The sequence below is a fragment of the Myxocyprinus asiaticus genome, chromosome 43 (assembly GCF_019703515.2).
Source record: "Myxocyprinus asiaticus isolate MX2 ecotype Aquarium Trade chromosome 43, UBuf_Myxa_2, whole genome shotgun sequence".
NCBI lineage: Eukaryota > Metazoa > Chordata > Actinopteri > Cypriniformes > Catostomidae > Myxocyprinus > Myxocyprinus asiaticus.
This window is the reverse complement of record NC_059386.1, coordinates 23744304-23765744: the sequence shown is the minus strand read 5'-3', so window position 1 is coordinate 23765744 and position 21441 is coordinate 23744304. Positions and strand designations below refer to the sequence as shown.

The 21441-nt window shown below is 37.9% G+C and overlaps 1 protein-coding gene across 5 annotated transcripts in view; it reads right to left on the bottom strand.

The window, feature by feature from the left end:
• Positions 1 to 21441, bottom strand: part of LOC127433308 (neurotrimin-like) — a 469555-nt gene that overhangs the window by 142094 nt on the left and 306020 nt on the right. For 4 of the 5 annotated variants that reach the window (XM_051685085.1, XM_051685087.1, XM_051685090.1 and 1 more), the window contains exon 1: positions 9685 to 10316. In XM_051685085.1, the coding sequence (XP_051541045.1) occupies positions 9685 to 9863 (179 nt within the window). In that variant the 5' untranslated portion in view covers positions 9864 to 10316. Of the gene's footprint in view, positions 1 to 9684; positions 10317 to 21441 lie in introns of those variants that run through there. The other variant, XM_051685086.1, reaches the window with a different exon arrangement.

Sequence of the window (21441 nt, the reverse complement as noted above, 5' to 3'; positions counted from 1 at the left end):
AACTCCATATTTCGTGCACATTGATTTTTGAAACTTTGCAGACTTTTTTACATTCACAAACAGCTATATAACACACTACATGAAAGGTAATATTTGAAAAACCATAATAGGTGCTCTTTAAGACAAAATAAAAAAATCCTCCCACAGAGAATTCTACTTTTCAAACATCAACATTAAACAAACACAAATTGGACTAGAATTTCAGTTCAATGGCAACATCTAATTATTCTCGGACAGACAATTGATGCATGCTTTTAAACATTCACCATTCAAAACCACTTTCTTCTTTCAATCAACAGGGAAGGTCAAGAATTTATTTTTTACCAACAAAAAGCTTTAAATACATGTAGGGTAAGCTTAGTCCTGAGCAAATGTGTTTCAAACAATAAGGCTCTGACCGAGCAAATGGAATATATCATTTCTTTGCCAGAGTTTGTAATATGGGGTTTGTGTAATTTGACATGCGTCACATTTCGACTGCACAAGTGGCCCATCTCTGCTCTCAAACATGCAATTTCTCCAAAAATGACAATACTTCTTTTATGGTGAGGAACAGAACATGAATCAACTGGGACACATTTATAGAGGAAATTCCAGAGCAAAAGGCGACGATTGAGATGTTCCAGACACTTCGCGATTTTAGGCTCCAAATAAAAATATTAGGAAAACTGTAGCAAAGTGTGATTACATCTGCATTGTCGTCTTCTGTTTTTGACTTGTTTTTGTCTCATTATCCTCTCAGGGGTTAATGACTTTGGCGAGGAGGAAATGGCCTGTAAGACATCAAGGTGTTAGCCCATTTGGTGTGTGGTCAGGCCATAAAGCTGCCACAATGTCATTATGCCCAGATGGCAGCTCAAACTGGAATAACTGACAAACAGCTGTTGCTAATACACTCTGTAACAGCTGTGTCTATTCTTTCATCCCCTTTACTGTGGTCGATGCAGACAGGTTGCCAGATCTCGCAAGAGAAACCTGGCAAAACCAGTCGAAAATAAGTGACTTGCCTTATCAAACAATATGACTCCAATGTTTATGTATTCTTGACCTCAAGAGTGGGGCACACACACACAAACACACACACACATGAAAGTCATCCTTGGGGTAGGGGAAGGGCTGGAGTAGGCAAAAACACAGGGCACAAGCAGAAACAAACTACAGTGATTAAAAAATGACATTAGTGCTGCGATTAGTGGATGGTAACATTGTGCTATGGTGGTGAAACTATTTATAAAATATGACTGCATTCTGGAAATCAGCCCAGAAAAACAGTAACCCCCAACTTCCCACATTTATAAGCAACAATCTAAAAAAAAAAAAAAAATATGCTCAAAGTCGCTTACAACAAGTGGACTTGGCAACATGATGCAAACTTCTTTCAACTAAACATAAATCAGATTGAAGTGCGGCTCCATTCTAGCAATGCAAATTAATTCGGAAATATCAAAATAGTGATTAATCCTGGGTCGCTGCATTGTCTGGATGGTCATTCATTGTGACAGCACCCCATGCTCCTGTCTGGCCCTGTGATGGTGGCTCAAATTATTAGACTTTAATGAGAGACAAGAGAATGTTGATGTAAGGTATAGGAAAGTGGAATTAGACAGATAATGTTGAGCAGCTGGCTGTGAAATCAAATTAGCACCCTCTCAATCTTATCAGCAAGGCGCTTATTTTTTCTCCAAAGCAGCAGTCTATTCAAACCTCTAGCGTTTATTCTCTTTTCTTTCTCTGCAGAAAATTTTCTCAGTATCTGATTCAATAAGGTTCTGTTAATACAGGATGAGAACTTTAAGGTTTATGCAAGAATCAGGATATGTGAGCACGAGATATCATTGCTAAGATTTGTGGGAAAAGTAATGGCAGTAAGGGAAGTTAAGCTGATGAGTGGAAAGACCTTTTCATGACAGATACAATTTTACAATTCTGTCGATAAAAAACAGTATATTAGTGCCTTTATTTAGGATCTGAGAAGCAGCCTTGAGACGATAACATTCTGATGGTGGTTTACTGTTACACTGACAATGAAGTGATGGAATATAAGCTTTTAAAAAACAAAAAACTCAACTAATAGAATAATATGAATTAGTTAAAAATCTAACCCCTTAGCAAAACCCTAAACTTAACCATTATTTTAATAGAAAATGTTAGCTTTTATGTATCACAAAAAAATAAAATAAATAAATAAATAAAAACACATCAGTTTTTTGAACAAGTGTTCTTACCATTTTTTATACGTTTTTCTACGATAACCATAAAGTCTAACTCCTTAGCCAAACCCCAAATCAAACCATGATTTTAATAGGAAAATATATTTTGTGTACAACAGAAGAAAAGAAAACACTGGGGTTTGGAACGAGACGAGAGAAGCATATTACAGTTTACATCTGTCATTTTTATTGCAGAAATAAATATAAAGTAACCAAATTTGTTCACAGACATTTCCTTCCTTAATATAAAGTGTTGGATATGAGGCTAGCTATTTGATGCCTGAAATTCTGTTTGTCAGTTGGTTGATCTCAATGGGAATAAATGTCATACCTTTCTGAATGAGGCAAGTTGTACGATATCTTACCAATTTTGCTATCTTGTGCAAATTATTACGAGTTGTCATAAGACTATGTTGATAGTGCCCTTCGAAGATGAGTCCTCAATAGTCTGTTTTCACAGAAGAGGCTTTTTAAATGCATATTTGCTTTATCATATTATTTTTTATTTTATTTTTTTATTATTATTTTACTGTGGTATCCATAGAATCGTTGTATGTTTGTTTGTGTAATGTGAAACCAAGTACAATTTTATTCACAAAAAAATAAAAAACATTTATTTGCTAATAGTTCGTTTTCGGAGTACACTCAAGACTAACTGACTAAAAGCCACTAAACTCCAATTTTGATTTAATGGGGTGTCTAAATAAAGATATACACACACAATATTTTCTCAGAGAGAAAGAGAATATTGCAGTGTTATGCAGGTTAATCCTGGTGGACTCTTTGGAAATTGCAGGGATTTGCTCCTCTCCACCAGCATTTGAAGGCTGGTGATAACAACAGCAGATATATCAGGTGTCAACGAGAGGTGGGCAAGGGGCTGGAAGATTTTATCATGTAAAGGGAAGAATCGGTTAAGTCCCATCCCACAATCGTGGATGCAGTATTCTCTGGCAACAGCCATGAAATGGTGGAATGAATGTTTTTTGTGCTGTTTTCACAGCAGGTAAAACATTGAGGTAAATCTCTGAGACATTTTTGTTCTGTGTCAGAATGCTAGAAGATAGAGGAAATTGGCTGCTCTGAGCCTCAAAAAGCAGCACAAGGCAAGTGTACCACCAGCTCTCTGTGGTATTAACAAGCTATACAAGTAGCATGCCAATAAATCATAGCCCTTTCAGCCACAACACATGATAAGTGAGTGCTGCATCCATCCAATACACTCTTTGTAGTTTTAAAACGTGGACCCATGTAACTACACTAAATCACCCCAGTCCAAGAATAATTAAAGGAACAGTTCCCACAAATGTAAAAAAATCTGCCATAGTTTCCTCACCTGTACATTGTTTCAAACCTGTATGACCTTATTTTTTGGAGCTTGACAGCCCCAGTCCTCGTCCACTTACATAATATGGAAAAAAAGTGGCCAGGATATTTTCACATTTTTACCTTTTGTATTCCAAGAATAAAGAAAGTAATTCGGCTTTGAAACAGCATACAGAAAGGGTGAGTAATTAATGATTTTAATTTTAAATTTTGGGGTGAACTACTTTAAGCATACTTTGTTTTGTTTTTTTGTTTTTTTTTTGGGGGGGGGGGGGGGTCCCCTTTTTCTCCCAATTTGGAATGCCCAATTCCCAATGCGCTCTAAGTCCTCGTGGTCGCATAGTGATTCGCCTCAGTCTGGGTGGCGGAGGACAAATCCCAGTTGCCTCCGCGTCTGAGACAGGCAACCCGCGCATCTTATCATGTGGCTTGTTGAGCACGTTGCCACGGAGACATAGCGCATCACGCCATCCACCGCGGCAACCACGCTCAATTCACCACGCGCCCCACTGAGAACAAACCACATTATAGCGACCACAAGAGTACCCCATGTGACTCTACCCTCCCTAGCAACCGGGCCAATTTGGTTGCTTAGGAGACCTGGCTGGAGTCACTCAGCACGCCCTGGGATTCGAACTAGCGAACTCCAGGGGTGGTAGGCAGCATATTTTACCACTGAGCTACCCAGGCCCCCAAGCATACTTTGTTAATATAAACCTTTGTCATCTTACTCAAGGAAGGAGTTTTAGAAGTATTTTCACAGCTTTAAAACAGCAATGTGAGAAAAGGTTGCCTTTGAACGGTAATCGCAGTGTTCAAAATTCATTAAGTTTGACAGTTTGCACAAGTAATGTGTTGGGATTGTTTGTTTCACTGACACAGTATACCCTTGATATTTGTTTTCTTCATAGGATACAGTTGATTTATGTTTGCAACAAACAAAACAGGCATTTGTCAGAAAAGTTATCACTTTCCTGGTCCCTCTCCAAACATGGCAATCATGAAACTCAAGGGAAAACAGGCCTATTTAGATTAGGGATGTGCAAGACTAGTCGACTAAATGGTTCTGATGCTGCTAGTCGATACTGGAATTACTAGTCGGTTCATATTTCCCCCCATTAAACTGATCATCATTTTTACATATTTACATTTGGATTTATGTTTTTACAGAGGCTGAGCTTAAATTACTGTAATATTAAAGTTACATAATTTAAATATAATTAATAATACAAATATTATTTTAAAAAGAGGACATCTGGAGCAGATATAAAGTTTCATTTCACCACAGGCTGCACATGCTTCTTCCCTCTCTCACTCGCGGTTCGCGCAGGAAAATGTCCTCTCGCTAGACAAGCAGACTCAGCAAAGTAGTTATGAAATCACTTCGGTGGTGCGGGAATCGGCTTTCCAAATGTTTGAAATTCCCTATGATGTTTTCACATTTGAGTCTTCTTTACATCTGTGCATGCTTGTAAATTTATTGTTCCTCTGTGCAGGCTTTTTCAAGCTCAGGATAGCCGCCTCAGGTGAGTCAAGTCCCGTCTTTCACATGACCATGTCGACGTGTTAATTTTGCTCAAAATGACTGTTTATTTTCAACGAGGTGCCGACTGCTTAATGGGTTAAACTATATTTTATTCTGTGTGCACGTCATGTTTAGAATACATTAGTTTATTGTAGGCTACATCACAGGCCTATTTTTTCTATGCTAAGGCTAATTTTTTTTTATTTATTTATTTTTACATTATAACTGTTATTGGTTAACATTCTTTACCGAACAGCTGTCATATTAGATCAATGGCTAATGCACGACTGCACGTCGTGAAATACGCGCAACTTTTCAGTGCATTTTTTTTCTCTTGTAGATTTGGCTTAGTCTACCTGTTTTCAACAATGTCCTGACTGTTTTAATATGTTAAGTAACTTTTACGTGGTGAACTCCATTTAGAACAGGCTGGGTTGCTCTATTGGTCCTGCACTATTCATTCAATTGTTTTCGATAAATATGCCTGTTAAATATTCGCTAACGTTGATTCAGTGAATGTGTGTCATGTTCTATATTTAATGTACAATGATCATAATGCAAGGCAAGCATGTCGCAGATAAATGCCCCTTTTCAGTGGAATTTAGCTTCGGATTTGGAATAGATTAATTATTTTAAATGGATCACATAAACACATTTTTTTAGCAGTTCTGAAATTTCTGCCAGACTTAAGTCCAAAGTATACCTTGGTTTTGACGTGAATGCTTAGCGTCTGCGTACAGTCGAACGCAAGCCTTTCAAAGTATATTTCATATGGCTGTGCGCGCATTCACAGGCAGTTGGCGCATGTGCGCTACGACTGATATGAGATACTGGACTATTTCTCTTCAGGAATTTAGACACATAAAGGAGTCTTTATATTCCTCAGACTCGAGTTATACAAATGCAGGTATCTCCTGACCTCCTAACATACGCACTCTTGACATGCACATCCAATGTTGTTGTTTTCACCTTCGTCTCCTATTATTAAGCGGTGATTTTATCTTCTTTAGCAATTCTTGACAGCATGGCTCAAATGTGAGCCCACTAATTAGTGCAAATAATTCCAGGCCCACACGCATTCAGCACGTTCAAAGACTCGTGGTTAGAAAAATTTAGCTGCGCGCGTTCAGTGCTCAAGCAGTTAGCTGATGACGAAGTTTGAGCGTCTGTGTCTGACTGAAGTATACTTTGGGCTTTAGGCCACACAAATCCGCTTAAGTTTGAAAACTCCATTTTCAGTTGCCTAATGTCAAAAGCGGTTATGGAGAGTGTTTTCGATAGTCTCCATTTTTGGTGGAGGAAATCATGTTCTACTGTGGATGAGATGCATAAATGTAGCAAAATTAATGCATTTTCAAATGAAAACATATTAGTGTGGAAGTGGCCATCAATATGCTAGTATACTGCTAGACGGTGACAAATGTAACTTTTAGTAGATATACGCAATTAAAATGTACATTCTACCTCTTCCAGGAATATGGACCAAAAATATTGACGACTCACACTGCACTCATTCATTTTGTTCAATCAAATTGTCACTAGAATGAGAATATCCTTCCCCCTAATTGCACTTGCCTTTGACTCGTGATAGCATGTTGCAAATCATGTTGATGGCTCTGACGTCAACAAAAAGCTATTGGCTATTTAAAAAGCTCTTTGTGATATGTTCTGCGCCGACTTCCAAAGGAAAGAAATCAGCAGTGGCCCATTAACATTTCATTTGCATGGTTTGTTAATGAGTGGATGTTCATTTTAAGTGTTTACTTGTGTTTCTATGTATTTCTGTAGCTCATCAATATCACCTTTTAAACTTGAACTCCTCTTGGACTTCCAACTAAAAAAACAGCTTATACTATAATCCTCTCCAGACAGTACAAACACTTGAACACCCACTCACTGCCCTCAAACAACCCTACATTTTTGTCCCATAATTCTATAAGAGAGCATTAAATTAGCCCACGCTGTTGAGGACTTGTGCAGTGAATCTTATTTTTAATGTAAAAGCCTTGTTATATTTTGGACGAAGTGTAAGTGGACCTGCCAGAGCTAGTTGTTTGTTAATGTTCACCTAAGGGGAAAATGGGACTGAAAACTTCACCTTGGGCAGCTGATACGATGACTCCCATAACTGTAAACTGTGCGGCTGTCATAACGAGTGGTAATGCATCAGTGAAACGGCTTCAAAATCTCACTGGATGAGTATACATTTGGCAAAAATTAAAACAAGCCAATTTATATGTGGAGAGGTTTCATTTAACACTCATATACAGTATGTGGACTACTCAGCTGGCAGGGTCTTTTGACAGTCACCTTTTGAATGTTATAGAATAGCATTAACAGGTATATTGTGTCAAACTCGTGTTTTATGTAGGGCAATACTGATCATCTTTCCACATCTACTTTTTAAAGCTAACAAAAATAATTAATTGAAAAGTCCATGTATGGACCAATTACATTGTTGGCTCAGGGGCATAGTAATTGTAATAACATGGGTGAAGGATATGTTGTCACATTAGAAATTTCGGTAAGACTTTATATTGAGGTTGTATTCATTAACATTAGTTAACTACATTGGTTTAAATAAACTATAAACAATACTTTGAAAACACTGATTAATCTTGGTTTATGTCAAAGGAATAGCCCAAAAATGAAAACTCTCTCATCATTTACTCATCCTCATGACATCCCAGATGTGTATGACTTTCTTTCTTCTGCAGAGCACAAACAAAGATTTTTAGAAGAATATCTCTGCTCTGTAGGTCAACACAATACAAGTGAATGGTGGCCAGAACTTTGAAGTCATACAATATTTAACTCCTTTATTCCCTATAAATCTCCACTTTCACTTTCAAGTTCACATTCTTCTTTTGTTGTTTTTGGCAAATCAAATTATTTGTGCATATCGCCACCTGCTGGGCAAGGAGGAGAATTTATATTAAAAAATGACTTAAACATTTATCTGTTTCTCACCCACACCTATCTTATCACTTCTAAAGATATAGATTAACCACTGGAGTCTTATTGATTACTTTTATACTGCCTTTATATGCTTTTTGGACCTTCAAAGTTCTGGCCACCTTTCACTTGCATTGTATCTTTATAAATGAACATCAGCCAAGACTAATTAATGCTATAAAAGCACTGCTCATTGTTATTTCATGATATGCATATACTAATGTTAAAAAAAAACAATCTTATTGTTAAGTGTTATCAAAATTTCTACATTCTACCAACATATTATCACTGTTTTTCAAAGATCCATGCCTTTGTATCCCCTGACTGGCTGTTTCATCTCATGTGACTATGATAACATCTTTTCTCTCTTCATAGCTAAACAGCCTAACTTTCACTGAAAAGCAACAAGACACTGCTTGTAAAAAAAAATAATAATAATAATAATAATAATAATAATAATAATAAATAAATAAATCACAGCTTTCATCTGGTAATCAACAATCTAAATAAACTTTCTCCATCAAAGTGCATTCCATCAATTTTGTAACTTTACCACTGAATAGAAAAGGCCTTTGATTTTACTTTATAAGAAGAGTTCACATTTAGAAAATGGGTAGCTACATTTTATAAGATTTTATCATCAATGAAATCACCCAGATACTGTGTGTGGTCTCCTTCACTAGTATGTTTTGCTATCTTTGCATACAGGTTAAGCTTTATTAAAGTAGGTGTAATACTATGAGTCATGATAATATCCTAAAGGTTGCTAGCTCACATGCAAAGAAGACCCTGAACATTTGTTTGTAACTTTGCCACACAAACACTCACACATTTACTTGGCTATCTAAATAAACACTTCTATTGTTTTTAGATAAAACTAATTCTAATTAGTACAGACTACACTGCATTAAAAAAAAAAAAAAAAAAAAAAAAAATTATTTGTAAATATTTTTGCCAAATAATGATGGTCCCAAAGGGAGGTTTTGTCAGATTATGGGGACTTCTGGGGACTTAGTAACCACCCATAAAAAAATTAAATAAAAAAATCAGGTTAATTTAAATTCAAGTTCAATCTACTCTTCTTGTGTGGTTTTTGGAACAAAAACAGTGCAGAATACTTACAGCAAGAAATATTGGACCTAAACGAAGATAAATTAGCACACTACAACAGAAAACAATATTTGATAGGATGCGTGATGATAGCCAACTTTATCATACTTGTGAAATGCCAAACTGTGTTTCATCAACCTGACTCTTGGCCACTTCAGAAGTTGATTAACATTTTCTCAAATCTGTTACACTATGTGCTCAAAGCCAGCATTATATAAAAAACAACAGCATTTCAACTTTGTTTTCATTTTAAAACAAATTAATTAGGCAAGCATACATACACATATATATATATATATATATATATATATATATATATATATATATATATATATATATATATATATATATATATATATTTTTTTTTTTTTTTTTTTTTTTTTTTTTTTTTTACCTCTACCCTAAATCAAGTGACTACATCAAAAGCCTACAAACTTGTCTGGTCACAAATGGCATATACAGGTAAATGGATAAAAATCAGGTGACAAACGTCACGTTTCCAATTCATGCATGTCAAAATAGTTGACAACGCAGATGCGCAAAACCATAACCGCTTACCTGAGGAAGACCGTCTCTCCTTGTCTGACGGTGATATTGTCCATCTGTTTGTTATCAGACTGGGATTGTCCTTGACTGCGGACAGGTAGACCTGCGGGAAGAAGGAACAGAAATCTGAGACACACAACTACACATCTCTTCCAGGACGCCGCGCAGCATCCACACACTACCATCTTCATATCGGGAGTTTTCTGATGGACCAGACACTGTAAATCCGTCGCACACGCAGTATAGTCCCAAAGAGGAACGCGTTAGTTAGCCATTGCAGTTCATCTGTTAATCCAGATTTCCACCTCGGGTACAGTACACAGTACAATCCCCCAGTGTATTTAAAAGTACAGAGCGCTTATCTATGGCTGCGCCGCGCTGTCATTTGCCGCATGAAAAGGGAACACAAATAAAATAAAAATACATGAATTAAATGTAATTCAGCTGTGCTGCTTTCTTAGATTCAAATACATTAAAATTCACATAACAAATTACATCTTTTCAACTACTGAAACTGCGGTCTCAAACTTTAAAAAGTGAAAGCCGAAGAGTCTAAAGTCAACAAATGTAACCAAAATGTCACTCCAGCTGCGCGTGGACAGATATGGAGTGTTTGTGGCTCCTCAATGCATGTACAGTATGAGTCTGAGCGACACGCTATTCTCAAAAGAAAAAAAAGTCTCCCTTCTGAGGGACTGCTACTCGGTTTCTTTTAGAGGCTGGTGGAGAGATTACTGTGAATGCAAGATGTTAACGCGCATTATTTTTATTTTTATTATTATTATTATTATTAATCAATTCCTGCAAAAAATAAGTTTTGGAAAAGCTGTTATCATACCAGCAGCGCGAGACCTCCTCGTGCTGGGCAGCAGCCTACAGTAGGGCACTAATAAGGGGCCGTTCACTTAGAAAATAAAGCTAAACGACCACAATGCAGGTGTCTCGGGACGCGTATTTAGCAGTTGAGGATGTTTTTAACTTGACACAGCGTCTAAAAAACACGGAGATCCTGCGCGAGACGCTAAAAAAACGGCGAGACGTGGCGCAGCGGTCAATTACGTCCATTCTAGAGCATGTTTACACTGGAAATAGCTTTTGTTTTACAATTTTTTTTTTTTATTATTATTTTTTTTTTTACTCACACTTAAAATGGTTGTTGTTCTCCGTCTGGATTGCTCGTTTCGATAGTATTTTTATTGCATTGCTTCTTATGGAGAAAAGAACCTGAAAACAGCGGCAAACATAATCATCATGGCGCGTCCAGTGGTTGGTCAGGAAAACTTTGGATAAGGGGCCTTTCACACCGAAATCCTTTTTTAGCACCTGTCTGCTCTGTTTTTCAATTGTTTCCGTATGCAAACATGCGCTAGATGGACGTTTTTCCACATTTCGCTGTTTCTCAGCGTTTGCGCAGGAGCGCCACATTTTTAGACACTGTGTACAAAGAACACTCGATCGCTTCTCGAGACACCTATGTTCAGTTATATATATATATATATATATATATATATATATATATATATATATATATATATATATATATATATATATATTTCATTTTCTATTTGGAATGCCCAATTCCCAATGTGCTCTAAGTCCTCGTGGTGGCGTAGTGATGTAGTGACTTGGCTCAATCCAGGTGGCGGATTGCCTCCGCATCTGAGACTGTCAATCCACGCATCTTATCACGTGGCTTGTTGAGCGCGTTACCACGTAGACATAACGCGTGTGGAGACTTCACGCTATTCTCCGCGGCATCCACGCACATCTCACCACGTGCCCCACTGAGAGCGAGAACCACATTATAGCGACCACGATGAGGTTACCCTATGTGACTCTACCCTCCCTAGCAACCGGGCCAATTTGGTTGCTTAGGAGACCTGGCTGGAGTCACTCAGCACGCCCAGGATTCAAACTCGCAACTCCAGGGACGGCAGTCAGCGTCTTTACTCGCTTAGCTGCCCAGGCCCCCTCGTTTTGATTTTTTTGGCGCAAATACATGTGTGGTGTGAACGGCCCCTTATCAGCAGTTTTACTGACTAACCACTGGGCAGCGCCATGATGACTCTGATTGCTGCTGGACTGTATTCTGTTTCCAGTCTCCATAAGAAGCATGTAAAAAATAGCAAACAAGTGATCCAACAACCATTTTCAGTGTTAGTTGGAGTAAAATGAGTTCAGGCTAAACTTTTGCAGTTGTTGGCTATCATTACAACTAACTGCACAAGTAGTTAATGATATCAGCGTAACCTCAGACCACCTCATCATGTCATCTACCCACTGGGTGAGGTATTGTCGAAAGACAGTCATCGCGACTCTATAAAGTGTCGCCACTACGGAGACGCATTTTTTTTATTTGGCTTTTTTTTTATATTTTCTTTTTTATATGTTTAACATGACATTATCTGCTAAAAACATAGGCCGATGCAAGTGAAAACACTGGAACAATTTAAGAAAAACAACATGTTTTCTTCTCTCTCAAATGGACCCTCTCTGCAAATGGCTGCTATTGACAATGATCCCTCTCAGATCACTCTAGAGAACTGGAGTCAACAGGTGACAGTGGCCTGATAAGAGCCACATGCAGAGTAGGACCTTGCTCGTGGTTTATGATCAGAAGCAGAAATGAGAGCAGATGTACAGTTGACTCATCTTTTATAAAATATGCTTCCTTCCCATAAAAGAAATGGAAAGAGAAGCAGTGCATGACAACAGACCATGTAAGGAAGAGCACATACATGGGTGCATTTGCGGATGACTCATTTTTCTGCTGTGATACGGCCTGGGTGATTTTTCTATGAAGCTGAAGGCGTAAGTCATGCTATATGTTTTCACCAGCTTACAAAAGCACTCATACTTATTATTGATATATCATACATTATTTATTTATTGTCTTATTAGTTGATTTATATCAGTATGATTTTGGATGTTAGGGTTAAATCCCAAAGTGTATTTTGGTTTTGACGAGAACACTTAGTGTCTGCGTACAGTCGAATGCTAGCCTTTTCAAAGTATACTTCATTTGGTTGGTTCATGCGCACTGCGACTGCTATGAGGGACTGGCCTTTTTTAAGGGACTGGCCTGACTATTTATTTTCAAGAGTTTAGACCCATAAAGACAGGGCTGCCAACTCTCACGCAATTGACACTGTTCTCATGCTCTCACGCCACACATCCCTTTTCTCACGCAGTGATAACATCGATAAAGAGGACCCTCCTCATACCTGAAGGCCGTTACGCTGCGTTTCCACTGGCACAGAAGAAATCTGCTCATTGCTGCTCACAACTCAAAGGAATAGCTTGCTCTGCACTGCTGTCAATCCCACAATCCACCTCGAGAGCGTGTCGCACTGCTTCCATAAGAATGAATTGAAATCACTCACTCACCTTCGCTCACAACATGCCAGTGGAAACATACGGTAATCATTTTTTAACTGTTTTTGAGAGCATCACAACAGTTAAAATTAGAATTGAGAAATGCAGGGCGGCAGCCAATCACTATGAGCTGAAGTAAGTGACGTCTGTCATAAGTGCTTTAAAATATGTCTTTAATGCTGGAGATTCTGCTGGACTCAGTGTTATAATCGCATCATTTCTGACATCAAACATACTCAAACCATAAGGATGATTACACGCATTCATTGTGGCTTGGTAAGCAAAAGTGTAATAAATCAACACTGTTTGTACAATGTGGGCATTCGGAAATGAAGCTGGCATCTTTCCAATTGTAATTGCACACATATAAAATTATTGTATTGCTCATGTATTGAAAACAATGACAGACAATACACACCTGCTTTGCATATTACAAACACGCCCCAAAGTGGTAGCTGTCTAGCATGTTGAGAGGGGCTGAGCGGATTTTGGTTACGCTGCGTATCCACTGGCGCGACAGAAATCCGATCATTGCCCCTCACAACGCTAGGCAACAGCTTGCTCCACGCTGCTGTCAATCCCACAATCCACCTCGCGAGCGTGGCGCTCAGCCTCCAAAGGAATGCATTGAAAACACTTGCTCACAACACGCCAGTGGAAATGTACGGTTATACACGGGATGCAGGAAGCGGCACTGCACGGCTGCCGCTTTCTCTCATAATCTAAGCGTTTTGTACAGTCAAAAAAAAAATAAAAAACTTTTTAGAGGCACTTGGCATTAAAAAAAATATTGCTGGCATGGTGTAGATTACAGTACTAAGAACCATGTTATGGTAACTTGATGTTAAATATGTATTTAAATTAATAGTTACCATTAATGTTACTTTCATTAGGCAACTATGAAAATTATTAATACTTTATAATTACTCTAATTAATAAACTACTACATACATAATATGTAATAAACTGTTAAGCATTGTACACTATAGCTAATAGGAGTGTAGTAATGTTCATGCTAACATGTTACCTTGTATTACCATATATAGCCTGCATAAGAATGAATGGTTATATATATATATATATATATATATATATATATATATATATATATATATATATATATATATATATATATATAATATCCTTGATATTAGGGAAATAAATTTGCAGCGCAAATTATGGTTATTACAGGGTTGCCTGTGCATCAGCATTAGATTTTGGAAATGTTCCGCCCCTTACTGAAATGGAAAATATGATTGGTTAGCAAAAATTCAATCACGTTTGAAATTAATGTTCTGGTTGTTGGATCAGCTTAGTCGGACTGTCTGTCTTGCTAGTGCCATCAATAGTGCTCCCGCCTCCGGCAAGTCCGTGCGCGTTTAGAGAGAATCACTGTACACTTAAAAAATAAAAATAAACAAACACAATTCACTCAAAAGTGCTGTGGCGTCACGTTAGCACATTGAAGAAGTTCTGGGTCAAAAGCCTACTCATTGTTCTGGCGGCCATACGTATCATCACTTATTTTAGGTGGGCATACGCAAAATCCTAAGAATGATAGTCGGGCATACGGCATATGCCTGCGTATGCCCTAGACTACACCACTGGTTACAATCAACAAGAACTCCATTGCACGAAGTCACCTACATGCACACCGACAGCAGCAGCAGACTTGCAGTGTATGTAAGAGAAATATTCTGCACCTATTTTATCTCACCTCATTGAGAAGTGCCCTGGCAACACTCTATTGCATATTTAAGATGCAGTTGGGCTCACAGTGTTTATTTATTTATTTATTTATTTTTACTGTTAATATAGTTAATATAGTAGTTCAATCAAATCAGTAGTTGTTCTGTTAAAGGTGCTGTAAGCAATTTTAGCCTTCTGAAGCTTTCACGTGACTGAGCAGTTCAATTAGCCATGCCCCCTCATTCCAAAACCCCACCCTCCAAAGATAAATTTGAAACCAAAATCGAACAAAAGAGCAGCATTGTTTGTTCCAGTGGCTGTCAAATTCAACAGTGGCACAATAGTGCCCTAAACTGACAAACATGAATCATAGCCTCAGTGATCCATTTCAAATACAACACTATGAGAAAGAGCAAAATGACTGACATTGACATTGCCTCCAAGTGTTTTTTGAAACAGGCCTCCAAATTGCAAAGCCTGCCTCTGCACACGTCCTGTAAGCAGACGCTCAGTGTTTGCGTATGACCGAAGTATACTTTGGGCTTAAAGCTCAAAGCCCATGCTTGAGGAGGTCAGGAGATACCAGCTTTTGTATAACTGGAGTCTGAAGGAATATAAAGACATCTTTATGGGTCTTAACTCTTAAAGATATTTATTCCAGTCGCAACATATGACATACAAAACATACAAAAGTGCAACATAACAGTGCAGTGCAACAGTAAACTGTCTGGTATAGTTCGGTAGTATGTAGCTGTATGTGTGTATCAGTATGCTATGTTAGCTGATAAGTAGTTTTAGTTTAGTCTCAAAGTTTGTAGTAAAACAATCATAACTATGTAATTTTAATTATGCTACCTCATCTGTCATCATGATGCTGGTGAATAACGTTCAGCCTCTTACATCATTGTTTTGGCCGATGCTCGCTCGCTCACGTTCCTATGGAGTGTGTGCATGAGCGCGAGCACAAGCAACAGGTAGCTGGCTGCAGTGCACTTAACAGCCACAGGTGTCATTAATAACAAAGGTTTCTGATTCTTACATACTGCAACTTTAAGTTTTTTTGTTGTTGTTGTTGTTGTTTTCTTTTTTTTTTTTTTTTTTATGGCCTGTGATAGAATATGAAATACTGTATATCAAATATTTGATGACAAAGGAATTCAATACGGGGACATATTTCAATTATTGGCAGAATTCTTGTCACTCCCAGAAGCATTTTGCTTCAAGCCCTGGTTAATTTTTGACCCTGCTTCCCACCCCTTTTATGTATTATTTACCTGTCCATGGCTGGTGCAGATGTGAATGAAATGGAGCATGTTTAGTATGGATCTAAATTAGTCCCTCGCTGGTTGTGCACTCTGATGCATCTCTGATAAGCTCCAGATGGTCTCCTTCCTCTAAGATTGTGTTTGTCCACCAGGGATCTGTGATAATGAGGTCTCAGTCATAGCAAAGAACTTCAGAGTGATTGTCAATATGTAACTTTCTCTGTAGTGTATATGAGAAGTGCTGATATGTATTGCCAAACCTGAAGTGTCATAGTATCGCATGTGTTCCGCAGAAGAATGTAAGTCATACGCATTTGAAACAGCGTAAGTATGAGTAAATGATAAGAGAATTAGAATTTTTTGGTGAACTATTCCTTTAAGTGGATAATATTTTGGGGGCCTTTGTTTCCACGGACAAATTATTAGACTCAAGTATACAATGAGTATCTTTGTCAGTGTTAGAGGTTTTATTATTACTTTAAAAATGTAGAATGTTGCATTTAAATCCTTAAATCTGCCAAAATTCCTGTGACCACAGACAACAACATCTATTTTTACATTAGTGTCATGTTGAGTGCACATGACATCTTTGATTGCAGGTGTTGTATTTCACACAACATTCAGCTAAATTAAATGTTTAAACATTACATTTGACAGCTGTTGTTTCTGCCAGTTGTCTCGTCTCAGAATAAAAGCTAGCAGCTGTGTGGTTGTTGATGTGAAGTGAAATATGTGTTTGGCTTTTTGATTTTATTTTTAACACTGAAAACTTGAGGTGTGCCTCTGAGCTGTTGATTTGGGTCTAAAATAGCAAACCTTTACACCAAAACCTTTTTCAACCAGGGCCACACTAGCATACTGAAAGACGACCTCTCAAATGCTTTGGCATACACAGACTGCTTGAGTCAAACCATTTGGCTCAATCAGTACTCAACTAGTGTTTAGGAAGTAACTCACTAAAAGCAGAGATGCTATTAACTTCACTACATTTTTCAGAAGCGTGACAGTAGCTCAAATGGTTTCAAAATAACTTCCAACCTAGTCTCATAGAATGAACGTTACTATAACAAAATTTTTGCAAACTACTATTTCTACGTTTGCTGCAGTTTCCTGGTGAAATTAACTCTAGAGGCACTACAACAACTCCGTTTCACACAAATCACAAGCACTATGGCTGTTTATGACTTTATAAACACTTATTTTTAAATCTATTACTCACACACTGCTATGTTATCATATCAAAACTTCAAAAAGATGCATTTTAACGCTTGTATTACAGACCCACCTACATTTACACACTTATTCCAGTGTGATTAACTTTCGCGATTGCTCACCTGATAGAGTGTTGGACTTTGGACTCTGAGACTGAGCCTCGAGTCCAGCCAAGAACGCTTGAAATGAAAGTGAAGCAAAAGTGCCATACAGTGCTCTATAAATAAAGGTTGACTTGACTTGATATGTTGTACTACGATCAAGAAACCAGCGTATTTGCTTAAATTTATCCTGTATACCGGACTTTTAGAATAAAGAGAAGATCTTTGAAATTATTTGAAAGTTATGAAGCAAGGTAACTTGCAATACGTCAGCGTTAGCAGGCAAAATCAAGTTGGCTAAAATTACACAGATCAATCCTTATGGCACTATATTTCACATGCTTTGCAGTTATGTAAGCTTACCTGTCCAATAAGAAGAACGGCAAAACCAAATGAAGGTCCCTCCAGGAATCAAATGCCCTGCCGATATTCACTCTAGCTTTCATTTGACCACGATCACGTTCCCGCTTAGCCAGACAGGATTCAGTAGATAAATGTTTTTTTGTTTGTTTTTTTGGCTTACTCAGAGTTTGTGTAGGAGTTGGTGTAGTGCTGGGAGCCGGACGTTTGCTGGATTCCATCTCTAAGATAACGTTACCTAGTGTTGCAGACTATCTGTTGACGTGGAAGAGAAGCTATTACTGAGGCAAGGCTCTCAGGAGCATGCATAAATGTCACATCCTTTGGATTTTCCCAGCAAAACCGACCCACTCCCTTCGCATGAAAATCTATTACAGGCTTTAATAGGCAACCTAGGAAGTCCAGGAAGGGCTCATTTTTTAAGTTGCGTTACAAGCCGTTCACACATTTGCAAAAAAAAGGTGAATATTACATGAACATTTTTACATATTACACCTTTAACAATTTAATCATAACTCTCACTTTCTTCACACTACTAAACGATGGTGACCACAGTGCCCCATTCCGCCTCCTGGCAATGATTCTCATGTATGAGAATTTAACGTTCTCACATGGCGGTACTCCCCGCAGTAGTAAGGCTCAATCTGGTTGCTTACCCACTTTAGTAGCGACACAAAATGACGTGGTTGCTTCAGTAAATTAGCTTTTCATGTCGAATTTGCTTTTAAAACACTATCAATTAGGTTTAGGTGTTGGTTAAGAGTAATGATGTCTGTATTGTTCACCTCTCATTTATCTTTTAGGAAACTATTGGGTAGGTTTAGGTTCAAGTTTTAGGTTAGGGAGGTACATTTTACTCATTAAAATATCCATCTAATATTCACTTTAAAAACATAATTTCTCTCAATTTTGGTGCCCCTGCTGGACATTTCACTGGGAAACTGCAGCCAAAAGTATAATGAAGCACGTAATATTCATTTGCAAAAATGTTGCCATTGTCACGTAAATTTCATGAGATTAGGCTGGTAACTTCAGTAATCTAGCGGTGTAGAGGGACAAAACGCACATCACTTGTTTAGATTTTCAGCCAAAGAATCTGAAGCAGTAATGAAATGCAATCCCCTTTGACACCTCTCTCTCTCATTTGCTTATATATATATATATATATAAATATATATATATATATATATATATATATAAATTAATATATATAATTTTACAAAATAATTTGTGCTGTTAGAATTAACGTATGTGATTAATTAAAAAAGTTTAACAAGTTAATTTTTCTTAATCTTTTTTTAATACAGCATAAACACTGGTGTGAAGGGTGGAACCTTTGTAATGTGTCCGACTGGAGACATTACACTGACGCACATGCCACAAACAGACACACCCGCCAGAGCCCTTGTACCAAGAGGAGCCTACAAGCATAAAATAGCAAACGCGGGGGTCCCATAGACATTCTATGGGCGGTTGACCATTGCTCTCTCCTGTGATAGAGCCACAGAGGTTGTTATCTCAGTAAATAAAAGAATCTCTGACAGCACTTTCTTGTCAGTGATAAAATGATGGAGAAAGGAGCTCTTAATACTATTTGACATACAAAACAAGCCCAGATGGGACTTGTGACAGAAATAATTTTTCAGCCTTTGTAAGGTGCATTTTAATAACCACAGAAGCTCGTCAAGCCTTAACTATCACCAAAACGCAGAAAGAGACGTGTTTGTTTGCAAGCGCTATTCATGGGGAGTTCAAAATAGTGCTGGCAACGTTGGCGCTCTGACGTAAATCATGAACGTAGCTTCACAATTGCTTTAGCAAAGCGCATAGCTACAGTCTACCAGCAGATTAATATTGTGGAGGATGAGAGTTTAAGAGATTTAATGCCCATTGCAATGAATATGCAACCTATGTGGGAATTAGGTCTTTCAATTAGTCAAACTCCCACTTAGACTTTGGGAGACGTTTATATGTTACTGAAACGAATTCAAGAATGGCAGAGGAGGAAGCTGGGACCGGCTTGACGCAACACATAGACATTTATTTACACACACACTTTTCACTGTTACAAACATCGTCGGCTTTTACTTTCAATACATAAACACAAACACACACAGGTTCGTGTGTCTCTCTCTCCCCATCTGCCATTGTCTCCTCTCCTTAAATACTCCCACCGCCCCTCACTGGAACGCGAGAACGGTGTGGCACACAGGTGGAACTCATTCACCACTTATCTGCTCGGCCCCATCCTGCTCGCCACTGAACTGGTGCTATTTTAATGCATTTCTATGTTTTTATTGTGGAAGGCTTTGTTTGGAAAATGTTAATAAAACATTATATTGCTACATATTGTTTTCTTTTCTTTTCTAAGATGGAAATAAATGTATTTTGACAAGAAAAAAAGTATATATAGTGTCAAATTTCAGCACTTTTAAAATCTCTGATTAATCACCATTAACTACAAAATTTATTCGATTAATCACAATTAAAACATGTCATCGACTGACAGCACTAAAAATAATATAATATTTAGTTAATTAGGGATGTTCATAAGTATGTTTTCCACTCAGTTCTATAGTGTTTTTGCTTGAAATCTAGCTAACTATTATTTGTAGCTTGATTGTAGTTGAACCACTTTTACTTTACTAGCTACAGTTTCAAAGTAGTTTACCCAGCACTTTACTCAAGAATATATCAGTAGAAGAGTAAGTACAAAAATTGGTACTGCTCCTACAACCTTGGGGTTGTAGGAGCCCCACACACACACACACACACACACACACACACACAAATCATCACTGCCTGAAGGTTTTTACAACAGGAAAAAATTTCCAGTATAAGTTAAGATGTCTGAAGCTGTGAAACCTTGCTCACTAAGACATCATAAGCGCCGCTAAACTCTGCCCTGCTGGCGATGTTGACTTTAGTGCATTGGCAGAGCACTTCAATAACATTTGTGGGACGACAGCTCAATTCCCAGTTTGTGAACTCCCGGTCGATTTGGTGCAATGCTGCGGGCAATGTAATATTGTGTCACTATAAGAGCTCAGTTATATATCATGGAGGGTCTTTTGTGTTTTGCAGTGTTTTGCTTTAGCCTGCTAAATGTAAGCCACTTCAACATTCAAAACACCCAACCATGATTGCCTGGGTTAAGAGTTGTGCTGAAAAACAATAATCAACTCGAAAGGCTGCTCTGAGAGAGATAATATGTGTCCTCACATATCTGTGAAAACAGTGTTTATGGCTTAAGTGAGAGCTCCAAGTGTCTTGTGACTGGAATGTAATAGGACACTTCTATGGATGTTTGTGTGCACACGCACACACACTAATGCACTAAATCACTCTCTTTCTCTAGCTAGGACGCATACTGACACAGTGGGATGAGTGATTGTTCAGATCTCTATCCACGGAACTGAACAATCTGGTAGGCTAGAGCAATTCGACTCTTTGGGGTGAAAGTGACTATTATTTTCAAATACAGAGATTGATGTTGCTGGAACTCCTCTTTGCCTTGCTCTAGTAATGGTTTTCTGTCTCTGTCTTGCTGGTTAACAGAGTTTTGTTCTAACTTGTTCTATATAAGAGTGTCATTTTGTGAGCTGGAACACTTTTGTCTCCAAAGATGCTGGACATTTTACTTTTATTACAGTGCTTGCACAGCAGTACTGTATATAGTATATAGTCCTCAAACATTCTGGTTAGGTTTTTTCTAAACCCCAAACTTCAAGGATTAAATTATAGCAATTAATTCAGTCTCTTAACAT